Here is an 18,690-nt window from a genome sequence, read left to right on the forward strand (position 1 = left end):
GAATATTTCAAGAAATTATGAAAATGTGACACAGAGACACCAAGTGAACAAATGCTGTTGGAAAAATGATGCCAAGAGACCTGCTCAACACAAGGCTGTCATAAACCTTCAATTTGTAAAAAACACAGTACCTGCAAAGCGAAACAAAGTAAAGCACAATAAAACAAGGTATTCCTGAATTTGCTGGCTGCAGAAAATTCAAATTTTGCCTTTCGAAACTTTCTGGAGTCCCCCCCCTTCCATGCCACCCTGGAATATTTTCTATCCACTGTTGGCTGAATCCATGGATGCTGTACCTGCAGATACAGAGGGCTGACTGTACAATTTTATTCTGATAACATCTTTCTTACCTGTTGAAAGGAATCTTCGAACAATGTCTGCCGGGACACATTGATCTTTACATGACTGGGTAGTGCATTAGACTAAAAACAAAAATAATATCGTAATATCATGTAAGTTACAGGACATGTATTGGATAAAGATAAAACTAAATGATTATGAACAGAAGATTTATTTACCACCGTAGTACCTGGCACAAATAACGGAAGTGAGCAAGTTTCCACCTAAAGCTGCGTTCATAAGCAATCTGTGGACCACCTTTAGTTCTAAAGAAAAACAAAAACAAACCATATGTTAATTCATAATAAAGCTAGATATTTAACATTTAGTATGAAATTGGAGTGTACCAGGATCCTACAAATGACCACAGGAAGGTTACTTGTTGGGACAGAAGTAAAGATATATTTAGTGGGCCAACAGAGACTTGAGCAATGAGGACACACAACATACACAAAGAGGGAGATCATGTGTATGGATGGATCTTTTGTAAAGAAAGTTAATTAATGTGCCAAAAGGATATAACAGCAAACTTAAGAATTGCATGCAAGCAAAAGCATCTTTTGGAAAAAAAATGAAAACATTTATAGAAAAACAAAAACCAATTTGTCATTAGCATAACAAACTAAAGGGTAATAGTAAAAAATATTTTTTTAAGAAGAAGGGGTACAATCCCAGATAACAGAGTGGAGAAGCAGGAACAAAATTAAATATGTTGGTAACTCCAAATAAAACAAAAATGTATAAAACAGTGATAGTATGTGATAGAATTTAAATATTTATGTATATGATACATAGTCATAGTTAGCTTAACAGGAAAGGTTTCCTCATATTTGGAAAACAAATATTAAAAGCCAGTACTATTTGAGACAAAAGTCATAAAACATAAATCGTATTCATCAGTTCATTCAGTCCCATGTAATTAATTCTTATTGATCCTGATCTCTTGTTAGCAGTTTATGAAGCCATCAGGTTTTCCACTAGAATTCTGTAATTTCTTACCCAGTTTGGTGGTATGATTTAAAAGTTATCAGAAACCTGTATTTGTAAAAAAGTCCTTTCTATGAACCTTCTTGAAGATCTTCATTTTTGTAAAAGCATCAGAGTAATATAAATGTCAAAGACTTAAAATGGCATGGTTTTTAAAGACCTGATTACAATGCAACTGACCACGAAATTTGGTTATTTATGCAACATACAACATCTTAAGATAATAACTAAAATTATGACATAACATTATACCAGGACATATCCAATTTTAGGAACTGCATATAATTTCTAGAACATTTATATTAATAACATTTACCCATATAACCTAAGAAGGTTTATCATCACTCATTTGACAATGCTTTCCATGTAATTCAACATACCAAATAAATCTAATTAGTTTAATCTCTCTCTTTGAGATGTTTCAGGGAACTTCTGTAACATCCCAAATTTAGCTAGAGGTCAAAAGAATCCTTTTAGCACATTAAAGCTACCTTTCCATTGGGGGGGAAAAAATGTAAATCCACACAAAAGTACTTTTGCCTGGCAAAAAAATATTAAAAAATAAATAAATAAAATAGATAATCAACAAGGGTACAGCACAGGGAACTCTACTCAATACTCTGTAATAACCTCTATGGGAAAAGAATCTGAAAAAGAATAGATATATGTATATGTATAACTAAATCACTTTGCTGTACACCTGAAAATAACACAAAATTGTAAATCAAATATATCCCAATATAAAATAAAATTTTAAAAAGTTTTAAAGAGATATTAAAAAAAACCTGACAGATTTTCAAATAATCCAGCAGTCCTAATAGAGTACTGTAGGGGAAAAAAAATGTTTCAAAGGGTTAATTCTCACTAGCATATTGAGATTTACATTATTATTAGAAAACAAAAATAAACTGACATTAGGATTTGCAGGAATGTAGATTGCGGGGGAGGAAAAAACCAACAGGCATGATACATGTCATCATGTAGGCATGATACCTACAATATAAAAATATAAAACTGAATTTTGTTGTAACACCAGGACTGGCAACAGGAATTGTCTGTGGATGGTATATGTCTGTGGATGGTATATGTTGCTTTTTCTACACTTTTTGGGAGGTCATGGTTTCAACCGCATTTTAGATTTCAACCATATATTAGATTGCAAAAATAAAAAGCTATGTTATTTAAAAAAATGAAAGAAGTTAGTTAAATAAAATACTAAAGTCTACTACTGACTATTTCAAAGAAAACTTCTTGACAACCCTTAAATCCAAGGAGGAGAAAGGCTCTATAGATAGAAGAGACACGAAAGGAAATTCTACCACATCTTAAAACTAATCTGAAATCTAAACAAGTATTACTGGAGAGAGTAAGCAAAGCAAAATTGAGTTCCTAGGAAGAAGTGATATCCGGTCACCCAGTTCAGCTAGTCAGTGAGGGAAGAAGCAGGGTGGGTGGCATGTAGGGATAGGTTCTAGTCACATTGAGAAGGCCTGGGTCTTTTGTCTATTGAGTGATAGCCTAAGAGAGAGGCATAAAGAACTTTCACAGTCTTAGGGAACATTTTGGAATGGATGGAAAATGTTCTCTTTTGTTGTCAGGTTCAAGTGAATTCATTCAACAAATATTTACAAAATGCACAGTATGTACCTGGCACTATTCTAGATAGTGAGAGTATTACTGGTTAATAAAACAGATTAAAATACCTGTTTCTGTGCAGCCTATGTACTAGTGAAGGAGACAGACAAGAAACAGAATGAATAAGTATACTATCAATATATATTTAGTGTTAGAAGGGGATAAATATCTCACTACTCCCACTCCTCAAGAAGGAAGAAAAGGCAGTGTAAAAAAGACAAGGAGTGAAGTGGGGAAGAATTTTTAAATTGTGATAAGAGTAAACAGAGTAGTGTTCACAGATAAAGCAGTATTTGAGCAAAAACATGGTGGGCATAAGCCATATAGATAATATTGAGGGAAACAGCATACCAAGCAGAGGAAATGAAAGCCCAGATGTGGAAGCCTCAGATGTCTGAGGTACAGCTAAGTGGCCAGGGAAGCTGAAGCAGAGTGAATGAGAAGAAGTATCAGAGATGAGGTTGAAGAGATAATAAGGGGTCAGATGCCATAAGGGCTTGGAGGCCACTATAAGTACTTTGCTTTTCACTCTGATTGAGATGGAAACCACTGAAGGGTTTTCTGCAAAGGAATAACTTTTTACCTAAATTAAAAGAAAAAAATTAAAAAGTCTTGCTGCTTTATGGAGAATAGTATTACATGAGGTGTGGGTAGAAAGCAGAGCAATACTTAGAGGCACCACTCCAAGTGAGAGAGCGTGGTAGCTTGGACCAAAGTGGTGGCAGTGGATGTAGCGAGACACAGCTGGTCCTGGATACCTTCTGAAGGTGAGGTAACTGGAATTCTTGATGGACTGTATGTGAGGTAAGAGAGAAAGAGTAGTCAAGGATAAGTCCAAGATTTCTGGCTCAAGCACACCTAAGAGTGGAGTTGCCTTCAACTGAGATGGAAATATCCCAGGTAGAACAAGCCTGATTGATGGCAGTTATCAGGAAAGAGTTATGAACAGAGTTATCAAGTAAGCAGCTGAATATATGAAACAAAATTTCAAGTGAAAAGTGAAAAGCTAGAGATAACATTTGTGAGTCATCAGCATATAGAAATGTTTTTAAAAGCATGACACTGGATAAGATTCACCAAGAGAATGAGCACGGACAGAAAAGAAAAGAGATCTAAGGACAGAGCTCTGGGTACTTCAATGTTAACAGGCTGAAAAGGAGGACCCCAAAAAACAGGAAGAAGTAAGACCAAAAAGGCAGAAGGAAATCATGAAAGTTGAGTCCCTGTACTATTGATACTTTTGCCAGGAGAGAGAAATTTTTGTCAAATCCTCCTTATTGTGTCAAAAGAGAACTGCAAAACAACCCCTCAACTATGTGGAGGTCACTGGTGCCCTTAGTAAGGTCAGGGTCAGTGAAACTTCCTTGTTGTCAGTCTGAGAGAAATTAGAAACAGCAGTATAGAGACAACTCCTTCAGTTAGTTTTCTTGTAAAGGGTGGCAATAAAAATGAATTTTCACTGAATGGATTTATAAGTTGAAGAGTTATGGCTTTCTACTTGTTCATTTTCAATCTAAGAGAATTAACAGATGATGAGAATAATTCATCAGAGAAAGATGGAAGATAGAAACATGATCACTGATGGAGCAGTTAATTGGAAAAGAGGGGGAAAGATCTAGTGTGTCACCAGAGGGACTGGCCTTTGATAGGAACAATGACAGTTCATCTTTAGAATGAAGAGGGAAGACAGATACTGATAGGTAGATAGATGTAATGGTAGGAATTTGTAAAAAACTTTATGGCTGCTTCTACTTTCTTAGTGATGCAAAGATATCACTGTTAAGAGCGCAGACTCTGCGGACAGACTGCCTTGGTCTGAAACCACTTCCATTACTTGCCGTCATGATTTTGCATAAGTTAGTTATGCTCCCTAAGCCTCAGTTTCTACACTTGGAAAATAACTGCATCTACCTCAAGGAAGTTTTGGAAGATAAAAAGCTAATTTATATAAAGTGCTTAGAAGAATCCTTGGCACATAGTAATCACTAAATATTTGCTATTGTTCTTATTAAGGAATTATGTGCCACAAATCCATTCTGTAATAAAGTAGAGCAAAGGCAGGTATACTAGGGTATTACTTGTGTAGACTTTCTTAACGCACAAAGTAAAATTTGTTGCTAAACTTGACGCTAAATTAGAAGTGAAACTTTATATCCTCATTAAACAGCATTTAAGAACTTCACTTACACAGATGACTTCCCATTGCGAGGATCTTTGAATGTTGTTGTTCTTGTATTATGATCAACAAAGTACCTAACGCCTTCCCGGGTATACCTAATTTCCCAGCCTTCTGGCAGGGGTTCTTCATTCTGTAAGCTAAAAGATAAAGTTACAATCACAAGGCGATCATTTTCTAGGTGCTAAAAATGTCTGAATCAAGGTTTACTTGATTCCATCTTCAGACATGTGTAAGATCACTTAAGTAAGGCTGCAGCATATACATACATACCCTTGAGTTCTGGGATCCTCCCACTGGGTTGTTTTTGTGTTATGATTCACAAAGTAAACTCTGTCTGTTGAATCCACTCTTTTTTCTAAAAAACAGAGCGAGCGTAGCATTTAATAACTATTTGCTATATATACATTTCAGATATTTTTACCAACAACGTATTAGCTTACCCCAGCCTGGTGGCAAAGGCCCATATGGGTCATTTTCTGCAGCTAACATTGAAGCCTAATTGGAGAAAAGGGTTGGGAGGAGAAATTTAAAAATCAGGTTTTTAATATAAAAGCATAAACTTAAGCACTTGGCAGAATCACATTTTATAGTAATTTTCTAAAAAACATGATAAAGGAATGTGAATATAGTAATTTCAAGACACAAAGACCTAAAAATGTCATGAGTTAAGAGGAGTCAATTAAGTGATAAAATTAATAGTTTTTCTAAAATGATTTAGAAATAATATATCGACATCAGTACTTTAATCTCTTAGCCCTTCCGTAATAGTCCATAGGAGTGAAACAACATGAGAAAAGAGCATATAGAAAATTGTAGTGTTAGGGGGTGTGGGTTGGATCCCTGGTCGGGGAGCTAACCATGCCTCGCCACCAAAAAACCAAAACATAAAACAGAAGCAATATTGTAACAAATTCTTTAAAAATGGAAGAAAAAAAAAAAAAAAGAAAAGAAAATTGTAGTGTTAAAATGAGGTAACATTATTTGTTTAAAAATAAAATAATTATCACAGTTCTCTTTAAAACAAATGCCTATTAATAAATAATATTAAACACCAGTATTATCTTTATACAAATAAACTTTTACCTTAGTATTAATATCTTTTATATATTCATACATACATTAATACGTACACATAATTACAACCCAGAAATATATTCAAAAGAAAATATAAACATTTTACCATCAATTTTTAAAGAATGTCAAATATAAAAATCATTACCTGAAAAATCATTTCTTAATGATAAAGTGTATGTATCTTGATAAACATTTTATAACCTTGTAATAGATACTGTTAATTGTACTCAATATTATTTAGATAATAAACCTCAATCTGTCTAAAGATGTTCTGTTATCTGTAGAACACACTTCTGATACACAACTTGCCTAATTCTGCCCTGTTTCCCCAAGGTTTTCATATATACAACAAAGTCCAACCAAAACAAACACACACAGTACATAATTTGTTTACTATATACAGCTAACGATGGAACCTGACCACAGACTTCTGTATAAGTTGCTGAAGAACCAGCAACTTACAGCACAAGATGCAGTGTAAGCTGAGTTGGCCCACTCTCTCTCTGCCGGCTATAGACAACCAGGAGAGTGGATCAACCTGCAAGTGAGAACTTATTATTTAACCTCCGAAGAAAGTGGAGTTGAATGAGCCATCCTGAGGTAGGATTCTGAAGAGTTAAGTTTTCTTTTTGTATCTTTCCTAATTCCTTTCTACATTTTGGGGTTTCAAGTTGCCTCAAAACATTATCTAGAGATGCCCAGAACTTAAAATTTATATTTTCTACTTCTTGCAAACAAACCTATTTAACAGAAGCCCCCTCCACCCCCAATTCTTGTGGATATTTGCTTATGGCAATAAACAGATCACCAATTGGTCAAATTTTCAGACAGCATTAGATTTTTTTTTGGACAAAACTACCTCCAATCCCAAGAATATATATTTGGTGGGCCAAAACAGATGAAAGCATTTCTGAGAATCTGGGATGGGAATCAGAAGAGCTGGAATATGGCAAGACTGGCCTTAAGTAAAATCAGGAGGTAACTGGTTTGGTTTAAAGCAAACCAAATGATTATAACTAAAAATAGAAGACTGGGAACTGGTAAAGACAAGTTATTTTATTAAGAAATTGCATTTATGAAACTACCACTTAATAAGGACAAAAACCTGATTGTATAGTTATGATAGTAAACTAGAATTTTAAAAAAACTTAAAAGTGCTTATGTATATCAGAAATGCTAATTATTTACTAAAGATCAACTAAAAAACACCTTGTAATCTATAACATTTAAGAAAAATCACCAAGATAGAAAAGGGCAAATGCTTGGAGGAAAAGCTGTATTAACATCTTATAATTTCCTAATTACCGAGTAGAGGTATCGTTGGTTGAACTGCTGCATAGCTCCCTGCAGTTGGTTCCGCTGAGACTGCCACTGTTCAAAATTCCGCACAGATTCCATGGTAGGCCGCTGCCAGGTGGTTGTCCTGGTGTTATGATCCACATAATAAACTCTTCCCCGATCATCAACTCTTCTTTCCCAACTACCAAACATAAAATAAGCAATAGTGAAAATGAAAATAAACAATAATCTCTTACTATAAGAAACTGGAAAGTAGTTAGGTAATACTTCACTCAAACAATTTAAAAATCAAGTCCAAGAGCTAAGTTTAAAAGAATGTAAATACTGATATTCCTCAGAAAAATTAAGAACATGTAACTTGCTATCTATTTTAGCTAAACTACCTTCCCATTCTTCCCTATATGATTTCTAAGGGCTGTCTAAAAAAAGAGGCCATAGACTGAACAGTAACAGTATGACTATCCTTTCTCCCTCTTTTTTTGATAAACATTTACTGAGTGTTTACTGTATACCTAGCAATCTGCCTCTATCATTCTTGTTCATGTAAAGGGTTTTAACTCAACTTATATGGCTTTTTAACCTACCTTTCACGGTTACACTGCTGCTGAACTAAAGTGCAGATCGAGGCATGCCGTTCCACCTATCACCATTCCCTGGCATGGCATAAAAATGAACCCATTCACCGTTTCAACCTTACCTCCCTTAAGGTCTTTCAAGGGACCCATATGAGAGCCAAATCAATTACTTGCTGGCCCCAAATGTGTCATGTGTTTCATTCTGTCATGACTTTGTTTTAATATCCCCTCAGAACAGAATGCCCTTCTCTACCAGCCAGAATTCTCCCCATCCTCCAGAGTTTAGTTCACCTTAAGCCAATTTGTGTCATTAATTTATATGATTTCAGTATCCTTTCAGCAACCAATCTCACAAAAATAACATAGTTCTTGTCCTGAATTTTCTGGACTTTGAATATGTTTTATATTGGTGGACCCTGAGTTGCACCTGGAAGGACAGTTTGTGAATGGCCTTGAATGACCGCTTAAGAGCATAAACTTTATTTAGTATGTAATAGAAATGCTTTTTCATTTAAAACCCTCTATAACTTTAGTCATAATGTAATACAATTTTACTTGCAGCAATCTTTTAGATAATAATTTTGAATGACACTAATATTTATTACATAAGTGTCATTCAATAGCATAGTTTAGATCCCTATCTATGGAGAACCATACATATAAACTATCCTAAATATGACTTTCATTCCTTAAAAAATAACAAGGACTGAAATTAGATCAAAATTCTGCAACTACTCTCAGTAAACTCATGCCAATGTTTGACAATCTCTTGGAAGCCCTTCAGACTAACTGTAAAAGAGACACAATGTAACAAATCTCATCTACTGAACATTCATTATTCACAAAAGCAAATCAAGGAAACATAACATGTAGAATGAATCATTTTATGTTGTATTAAATAAACTTTTAAAATTACATGTATAAAACACAACTGAAGATGCATAAGATGCTACATTACCCTGGAGGTAAAGGTTGTGGCCTCTCCCATGTGGTCGTTCTAGTGTTATGATCCACATAATAGGTTCTACCATGAGGATCTTTTCTCTGTTCCCACCTTCAATGAAAAAGCAAAAATAAAAGATAGCAAACTAAGACAATCTGAAAAATGGTTCCTTCTTATAATCCAAAAAATTACAGATAAGTTTTACGTTAAAAGGTCACATATATACATAAAATTGTTTCTTTTCTCAATTATTGTGCTTTTTTTAAAGAAGATATCTTTTTTTTAAAAAATATTTATTTATGTATGTATTTATTTATTTGGTTGCACTGGGTCTTAGTTGCGGCAGGTGGGCTCCTCAGTTGTGGCTTGAGGACTCCTTAGTTGAGGCACGTAGGTTCCTTAGTTGTGGCACGCGGGCTCCTTAGTTGTGGCATGTGAACTCTTAGTTGAGACATGCATGTGGGATCTAGTTCCCTGACCAGGGATGGAACTCCGGCCCCCTGCATTGGGAGTGTGGAGTCTTAACCACTGCACCACCAGGGAAGTCCCTATTGTGCCTTTTAAGTTCTTAATTATTCACCTTTCATCAACAGTACTGGCAACTCAGTAAGTACAGTTAGCAGAGGAAGACAGAATAATATGTAAAGTTTTTAAAAGTTACTAATTTACAGAATTCCAAATCATCAGAAAACAGAAATTTAATCAACAGCAGAGGAACTTTCAGCCTAATATCATGCCCAGAGCACAAAATGTCAATGAAGTAATATCCATTTTTGCAATTTAAGAAATAAACATCTAAAAGATTTTAGCAGAAATCTCCTTAAAGTATGTGGTGACACAGCTCCATCAAAATTCTTTCTTCTATCTGCATACAGTGTCTTCTTTTTGTGCACATCTATCCCTCTCTTGTCTTTGGTAAGCCTCTGAGTTTATGGACATCCAATTTTATCTTTTTCTGTTCTATCTCAAAGACACTCAATCTCTTATTTTCCCCACCCTCATTTTCTCCTCTGTGATCCCCGTTTCTTCCTTTCCAGTCTTTCCTTAAAATGGTATAGAAGAAAAAATTTAAACATACACAATAAAAACCTGGTATTTCTGAGTTTAATATTCTTGTTTTCACCTGAAAGTAGAATAAATGGAAAATATTTTCCTTTCTCTTAAACACAAGGATCCAATTTAATTTGACTTCTTTTTGATTAGAGAGGCCTTTAATTTTTAAATTATTTTCCTACACAATGACCATACGTATTAAAGTTACTCCCTAACAAGGTGTACACATACATACATATTTTAAATGGCATGCAAAAAATAATCATTTGTTTAAGCTGCATCTGACAAACATTAGCCAAAACAAGCTTAAATAGTAACCATGAACAATAAAGATGCCCAAGTTCACAACCGATTCAGGATCATATAGATTATTAAAATTATCTATTATGAAACAGTGGTATAAAATCCTACACTGGAACATTCATGCTACCCTGTAACTACAAAAATTTAGATATTCCTCATAAGTATTTTACTAAAAATAATAACCTGAAATTTCAGATTTACTTCATATGTTTTTATATAATAATAAATGTTCATGGAAAGGCAGGATTTAAATATGGAATTTCATTTTAAACACATTTCTGGAATACCTAGGACACATACCAGTGGGTTACTGATTTGTAGGAAAGCTTAACAGCCAAAAACAAATACCTACAAAATATATCAAGTTTCAAGAACTTCCTGATAATGGTACTTTTGCTATTTTTAGGTATTAATTCCTATAATCAGTTCTTGAATTTGTACTGCTATTCTATATCAAAATTTCCTGGTTTCCAACCTTTCTTTACAAATGTTCTTTACTACTTTTAATTTAGCTTTAATTTTTATCAAAATTATATATACTTTCACATACTATTTAATATATATCTCACAGTTATATAATTATGTAACCTTCAGATAGTCTATGAGGCTCATTACAATAAAACAATAGTGCCTACTCTCCCCTAATCTCATTTTCTACTCCCCAAAGGCAACATTTTCAACTGTTTTAGCCAATTCTTTTAGTATTTACCTCTTTTTTCTTATTAACAAGCTTACTACTCTACTAATTTAATTTCAAGTATAATTTATTGATTTCTCACTATGAAAGGTAAAGCTGTCTCTTTCCTGCACAGATGTACGCATATACACTGTAACCTGGACCCTCCTTCCAACTGTTCCAAATACACACATATGCTGTGTCCTTCCCTTATAATTATTATGACTGTGTAAACCCTCCTGACAGCTGAGCTATGAACACACCATGATTTCTTTAACTGTCTCCTTTCCTCCCATTTCCTTATTTTCTTCGTACTTATTAATTTAACTACAAATACTTTTCTAGTTGCATAAATCTCCTCTCAAAATATTCAAGCTCATTGGGTACTTTATCAGTCACACCTGCCATCAAGCTTTCCTTTCATCATCTTGCTGGTAACTCCTTTCACTTGGATCCCACGTCCTTCACTTTTACTTACCTAAATTTGGAGGAACATGCATCCTGGTAGCTTCCTCAGAAAGTAAACTTACATGGGAAGTAAACTTTTGGAAACCTAGGATGTCTGAAATGTATTTATTCTGTGTACACACTAACAGTGAGACTAGATTCAGAATTCTAGGCTGAATATAATTTCCCTCAGCATTTAAGGCATATAGTCTCCTAGCTTCTTGTGTTGATTCTGAAAAGTCTAATGCTGTTCTGATGATTATGAGATTCGCTTTTTTTCCATTTTTTTAAAAATCTCTGGAAATGTTTATGATTTTTTTCTTTGGCCCCAATGTACTAAAATTTTCATAACAAGTTATCTTAATATAGATTTATTTTCACTTATTATCCTGAGTTTTGGTGAGCCCTTTCCATAAGGAAGTTCCTCCTTCTTGTTTGTAAAAGGTGGGTTATTTTTGGTTATTTTGTTAAATATTTCCTCCTATTTTCTCTTTCTGGAACTTCTCTTATCAGACCTTCTGAACTGGTCCTCTAATTTTTCTATTTTATTTCTTTTACTTTATAAATTTATGTTTGTTCTACTTTCTGGGAAATTCATTTACCTTTATTAGCCACATCTTCCAGTGAATTAGATTTCCAAGAGCTTTTTACAAACCTCATTCTTCCTTAATATGTTACATCTACTCTTGTCCCTCTGAGAATATTAAAATAGTCTGTTTTCTTCAAGAGCATTTTCTAGGTGTTTGTTTTGATCTTTACCCTTCACATTAAAAGGTTTCCCTCAGATGTCTAATGAGTAGGGCACCACAAAAATTGACCAGGAGCTTTGTGGGTGGGGCTTGTGGATTGTGGAATTAATTGAAGGGCGATATAATGAGGCTATTTTGTTGGCGAACAAACAGATTATCAGTATTTTAGTCTTTGCGGGGGGGTTCCTTCGACAGAAGACACTTCCAGTCTCCTGGGTGGAATAGTAAAATCCTGGTTGTCAGTATTTTGGGATTTGGGTATGAAAGAAGGATGTGGGCTTGGAAATTCACTTATAACTTTATTCAATTATTAACATCATAAAGGTTCACTTATGTCCCCTGGTGTAGTACAGTACCTTGCCCTCAATTGTGCCTGGTGTTCCAAATGCAGAGAACCTCCAGAGAAGAAACCCCTAGGCAAGGTAGCAGTCCTAGCTGCAGGGAGGAAAAGTAGGGATTCATTTCTCAATGTGACTTTCAAACAATCTTGCTGTTTACAGTGCTGTCTTCACAGCCACTTCCAAAGGTATCTGATGCTGCCAATTCCTGGGCCTTCTGGGAGCACCAACGCGTAGACTTGGCTTTTCCCACTGACAGGCCAGAGTTCAGCTCTCTTGGATTTGCAAAGTCAGCTCCACTTAGTCATCCTCCAGATGACTGCAACCTCATGCGCGACACTGCACAAAAGCACCCGGCTAAGCCACTTCCAGATTCCTGAGCCTCAGAAACTGTGTAAGATTATGTTTGTTGTTGTAAATTGCTAAATTTTTAGGGTAATTTGTTACACAGCAATAATTAATACAAAAGGAAATACTATAAACCCATTCAAAAGGATTAAGGTAAACCTACACATTTAGACCAAAAGCTTCACGAAGCTTGGGCCTTGATCTCTATTGCTCATCAGTGTACTAACAGCACATAGCACAGTGTCTGCCACAGAAGAGATGCTTACTAAACATTTATTAGCATTTGGTGAATGTGTGCACCTACTTGTACTGACATGGATATATGACCAAGTTTTAAAAAGCAACTGAAAAACAGTATGTAGAGTGTGATTCCATTTTCTTAAAATAATTCTACAAGTCTTTGCAAAATAGTGATTTACATAGTTTCTCTTTATCCTTTTCACCTACTTTTATCCTTCCTCTCATAGAACCTGTCACTATCTGACATTATTGAGTAGGTTTTTAATGCAAGGCCACTGCTGGTCAGCCTGCTGTAACACAAGCTCCACAGCAGCAGAGTCTTGGGGTCTCCTGCCCCTCTGAACACCCAGTGCCTAGAAGAATGACCGAGAGAAGCTCTCAAATATATGCCACTGGAATAATATTTAGACACCACTCTCTCTGTGGTAAGCTTAAGGGGTACTTTAAAGGTTTCTGTATCATTTAAATGTTTTATTTGGTCATGTCTTAGTTTTGTGATCAGAAACAAATTTTAAATTAGGGGAAAAAATAAATATAACCAAGTATACCATCCATAAAATAGGTTATGAAGCCATTTTCTAGTTTTATCCTTAGTTGCAAATATTTCTAATTTAATATTCAATATTCAGTAAGCACTTAGGTTCCAAGCATAATTCTAGCCACTGGTTCTTAATTTTTCCAAAACAGGGGATCACTTCCAGATTTCAGTGTTTTTGCTCCAAAGAGAATTTATCTTTCTCAAACTAAATTGCTTGCAACACACATCATATTCAGAACTACTTCTGGATATCATCTTTAGAATTTTCTACATTCTATTCACTAGATCAAGGGTAGGCAAACTTCTTCTGTAAAGTGCTAGATAGTAAATATTTTAGGCTTTGTGGGCCAAAAGGAAAAATCAAGAACATTATGTAGGAACTTACATAAGGGCAAAAACTCCTGTCATGCCCCACCCTGTCTTCCTGGGGTAGGGCATCCCAGGCTGTGGACATGCCACGTACCCAGTTGCCCTCTGCTGACAACATTCTTGGGACAAAGAACTCCTGGCCCACATGGGAGGAGCCTGGTCAGTTTCACCACCTGACCCAGTGACTCTAGGATCCCAGTGTGCTTTTCTCTCCTGCCCTGGCAGCCAATCCACGGGGAGGCAACTTGCTGAGTTTTCACTCCCAGAGTAAGAGTCTACCTTTGGGGACATGACGGTTGCCAAGAATGAGTCCCCAGTGTGTGGGTGGTGACCAGAGCAGGCCTTGGGCAGCAATGAGGAAGGAAGGTGCTGGCAGGGGAAAAAGGCGGTACAGGGATAAAGGGGCGTGGTCTCAGGCTTGGTGTGGGAGACTCACAGTGACAGCCAACTAGAGCTGTACCTGGGGGTCCTATAAAAGTGATGGGCTGGAACTGGCCAGAGACTAGATTATCCCTGCAGTGGAAATTCATGAGTACCCCTCAAATAGTTGCAAATTACCAGGTTGACTGATGAGACTTCTCAGTAGAATTCTTTAATTTCATGGGGATAAGTGCTAATTTATAACCGCTACACCTCACCTTCAACCATAATACTCTCCCTTCCCAGTATTCAGATGTAGCCTCCCTGTCTCATAAATTTCCAAAACCTACTGCTGAAGAAAGACCTTGTTAAAATAATAATAATAATAAATGTGGAAGAATTTTGTTAAACATATTACAATAAAAATGATAGAATTTAGTTGCTGATTGGATAACTACTGGTTTCAAACTTGGATAATGGGGTAGGTGGTAAGACTTGCCTTCTCATAAACCACGATCAACAGCTGCCCCTCTCTCCTGTACGGCTTGCCAATCTCTCTCCTGGCTCCTGCCCATCAGCAACTGACCACCCTTTAGGTCACTGCCATTTTTTAAAGCAAAAAAACTACTCCTCAATACTGTATCTTTTCTTGCTCGCTTCTACCAAACACTCCTCTCTCCCTGTGTGTTCACAGGGAAAAAGTTTTATGCATTAGTTCTCACTCTTTCAAAGAGTTTTCTATCACACTTCCATCCCTTCCATTCACTCCATCACATAGCAGTCTGAATACAGCTCTATTTCCCAGAAATCATTCTGTCAAAGATCAACAATAAATAATCTCTTTGTTGTTAAATTCAATGGGTGCCTTTCAGTTCTTATCTCACTTGAATTTTCAGTAGCTTTCAACCTTGTTAACCATTTCCTCCGAAGCATTTACAAGTCAGGGCCTTTGCCGAATTGCTCACTCACTCAAAATCATTTAATTAAGCACTAATTCACTTATAAATATTTATTGAGTACCTGCTACATGGCAGGCATAGTTTTAGGCACGAGGAATACAGAAATGGACAAAATAAAGCCCCCTTTTCAGTCTAGTGGAGAGAAAACTGACAAAAACACACAAATGTATGTCTCATGGTGATTTAAGTGTTATAAAGAAAAGTAATACAAATAACATCATGCTGATTTAAAGAACGCTACTCAAAAGAGTACATACTGATCCCATTTATGTTAAGTTCTACAACAGGGAAAACGAATCTATAATCTATCGTGGAAAAAAGCTTTTAGGGAGGAACAGTGGTTGCCTCCCTCAAAGTAGGGACAGGGATTGACTGAAAGCTTGAGAGAACTTTCTCAGGTGATGATAATACTCTAGTCTTAATAAAGGTGTGACAACTGAGCATTTGTCAAAACTCATCAAAATGGCACATTTAAGACTCATGCATTTCCTTCTATGTAAACTTTACCAAAAAATCTTTAAGCAAATATTGAATTCTAGTTACCGATATGCAAGCCAAAGTTTCGAGGGGCAAAATGTACTGGTATCTGCAACTCAGTTATCAGGAAATTATATTTAAACATTAGACAAATGGAGAGATGAAGAGATGTGTGATAAAGCAAGCAGAGTAAAATGTCAACTACAGAACCTAGTGGTAGATAGATATATGGGTGTTCACTGTAAAATTCTTTAAATTTTTCTGCGTGTTTATAAATTTTCATAACAGAAGGTTGGGAAAAAATAAGGCAGGGGATGGGGACAGAGGGACCTGATTTGGACAGAGGGAATTGGGAAAGGCCTCTGGAGCAAGGTAACATTTGAGCAGAGACACGCAGGTATCTGAGGAATAACACTCCGCACAACAGTCAGAGAACAAGCAAAGGGCTCTCGGTAATAAGACCATGCTTGGCATAACACTCACTCGGGCTGGAATACGATTCCTTCAGAACACTCATGATTCTAGCACCTACGAATGTACTGTGTAGTTAGCCAAGTAAGTTACCCAGGAGCGGACACACGGGAACTAAGAAGATTGTTGAGGAAAGAGGGAAGATGACATGGATTGGAAACTGCTGGCTCAGATGGTCACACAAGCCAAGTGCTGCATAAGCCAGAAGGGTCACCCTTGCCTCCACCCTCTGACTCTACCTCCCACAGCTAATTACCACACCCATCGTAACGTCGCCCCAGGAGACTAGCATCTACCTTAGTGCAGGCTGTTTTTACTTCTCACCTGGATAAGTAGCATCTCAATCTTCTAGGTAACAGCTCACAGAGTAAGAATACACTTTACCTAAATGCCTCTGTTCACCCTAGACTGCTATTTACCTACAGATTTTATACACACAAGCACACATCAGAAAAACAAACTTTCCCAAAACAATGTTTACCTAACACACTTCAGTTTTCCATTCTAGTCCATGTTGACTTACTTTATTATGTTTTCAAATGCTGGTCACAATCTGTTAATAGGCTGCAACTTGCAATTTGAAAATCACTCATCTAGATCCCTACAAAATTCTCCTAATGCAAAGATCACATACGGTGGCTACAGGCACGCTGAAGCATGTACTTGGCCGCACAGAATTAAGTTTATGTACTTACCACTTTAAACAGGAATGTGCCCACTTCTCTCATTTATGAAACAGCCTAGCTGCTATTCTAGCTTGTCCCTTAACTCCTAATCTGTCTATACCACTCCTAGAATAATTTTACTAAAATGCAAATATGACTGTGGCACTCCCCTGCTTAAAATTCTTTAATGTTTATTCATGGTTTTCAGGAAAAAACTCCCAAACTTTTAGCAGGTGTACAAAATTCTTCAGAGGACTGTTTATTCTTCAGTACTACATAGCTTGCTTCCTCCAACGCTCAACTCAAGCTGTAACAAAATACCATTTCCTGAGTTCAGTTTACTCGTTTATGGATGTTAGAAATCTGAATGTGCAGTTAGCTCCACTGAGAATGAAACCTTTCACCACTTGTGCCTCCATTATTGCTTTGCTAACTCCTACGACTCTTTCAGAAATCCACTCAAGGGTCATCTCTTCCAGAAAGTATTCTTTATCTCAGTATAGCAGGTTACTCCCCACTAACTTCCCTCTACATATGTTCCCTCCCACAGCACCCTAAACTTAGACCTCTAGCTTAGCTTTAATTGAACTGTATAGACAATGACTATTTATTTATCTTTACCCCCCATCAGATCATGAGGTTCTTGACAGTAAGAAGAGCTTCTTACATATCGGTGTCATAATGGCAGACACATGAGACTAAGATAAATGACTAAGTTGCCAAAGATAGAAGACAAAGGGACAATGAGAGATTTTTGAGAGGAAAGGGAAGATACTGTATGGCCAAAAATGCTTGCAGGAAGCAGTGGAGATTTCCAGTAAGTAGATAAAAATAAGCTCAGAGAAAGGTCTGGTCTGGACATATAGATTTAATAGTTAAAATGATGGGAGAGTATAAGATTCAACAGAGGCAGCACATTCAGGAGAAGACCAAAGGCTGAAACCACGATTAGGCAATAGGCAAAATCAGATAAGCCAGTAAAGAGCACTGAGAAAAAACAGCTCAGAAAGTAAGAAAGGGTACGGACACAGTGACAGTGATGAGAAAATGATGGCAATGAGGTAGAGACCTCTAGAGGTGCAGTTTCCACAGCTAGAGAGTAGAAACTCTAACTGCTGTAAGCTGTGCAGGACAGCACTGCATACACCGTACTTTTATCACAGCATTCTCAAACTGTATTGTAGGTATGTTTAAAAACCTGAGCCACTCAACAAGCTTCTTGGAGGCAGAGACCATCAATCATTAATTTAACATACCCCGATGGCAGAGTTTCTGTGTTGGCATTTCCAGACTGCTGCCGGACAGGTTCCGCACAGACGTCTGGCTGTCTTAATTTGGCTGCTTCGAAGGCAGAGCTACTTCCAGAACTGGAGGTAGAAGGATCTAACGTACTTCTAGCTTCAGACCCAAATGCTGCACTGCTGGAAAGAATACATTCATTGTTTTCTGAGGAGGTCGGTATTTCTTGAACTGGAGGATCTTCAACAGTAGTACTAGTGCAATTTGAAGACAAGGCGGTTTCTCCAGATACTATTGCAGTACCCGTGGTGGAAGCATTATCAGTTGGTGCAGATGAGGATGATTCTCCATTAACTGAAAGGGGAAAATTAGTAAGATGATCTATCAAGGAATGACAAAGCAACCAGTTAACTCATCAATTATATTT

The 18,690-nt window shown here is 36.5% G+C and overlaps 1 protein-coding gene across 6 annotated transcripts in view; it reads right to left on the reverse strand.

The window, feature by feature from the left end:
- Positions 1–18,690, reverse strand: part of WWP1 (WW domain containing E3 ubiquitin protein ligase 1) — a 108,436-nt gene that overhangs the window by 26,187 nt on the left and 63,559 nt on the right. For 4 of the 6 annotated variants that reach the window (XM_082363413.1, XM_082363411.1, XM_082363409.1 and 1 more), the window contains 8 exons: positions 18,281–18,617; positions 9,047–9,142; positions 7,520–7,694; positions 5,581–5,635; positions 5,411–5,495; positions 5,149–5,277; positions 530–605; positions 351–422 (listed from right to left, as the gene is read on the reverse strand). In XM_082363413.1, the coding sequence (XP_082219539.1) occupies positions 351–422; positions 530–605; positions 5,149–5,277; positions 5,411–5,495; positions 5,581–5,635; positions 7,520–7,694; positions 9,047–9,142; positions 18,281–18,617 (1,025 nt within the window). The remainder of the gene's footprint in view (positions 1–350; positions 423–529; positions 606–5,148; positions 5,278–5,410; positions 5,496–5,580; positions 5,636–7,519; positions 7,695–9,046; positions 9,143–18,280; positions 18,618–18,690) is intronic. The other 2 variants (XM_082363414.1, XM_082363412.1) reach the window with 1 other exon arrangement.

The sequence above is a fragment of the Balaenoptera borealis genome (genome assembly GCF_965194805.1).
Source record: "Balaenoptera borealis genome assembly, chromosome: 17".
NCBI lineage: Eukaryota > Metazoa > Chordata > Mammalia > Artiodactyla > Balaenopteridae > Balaenoptera > Balaenoptera borealis.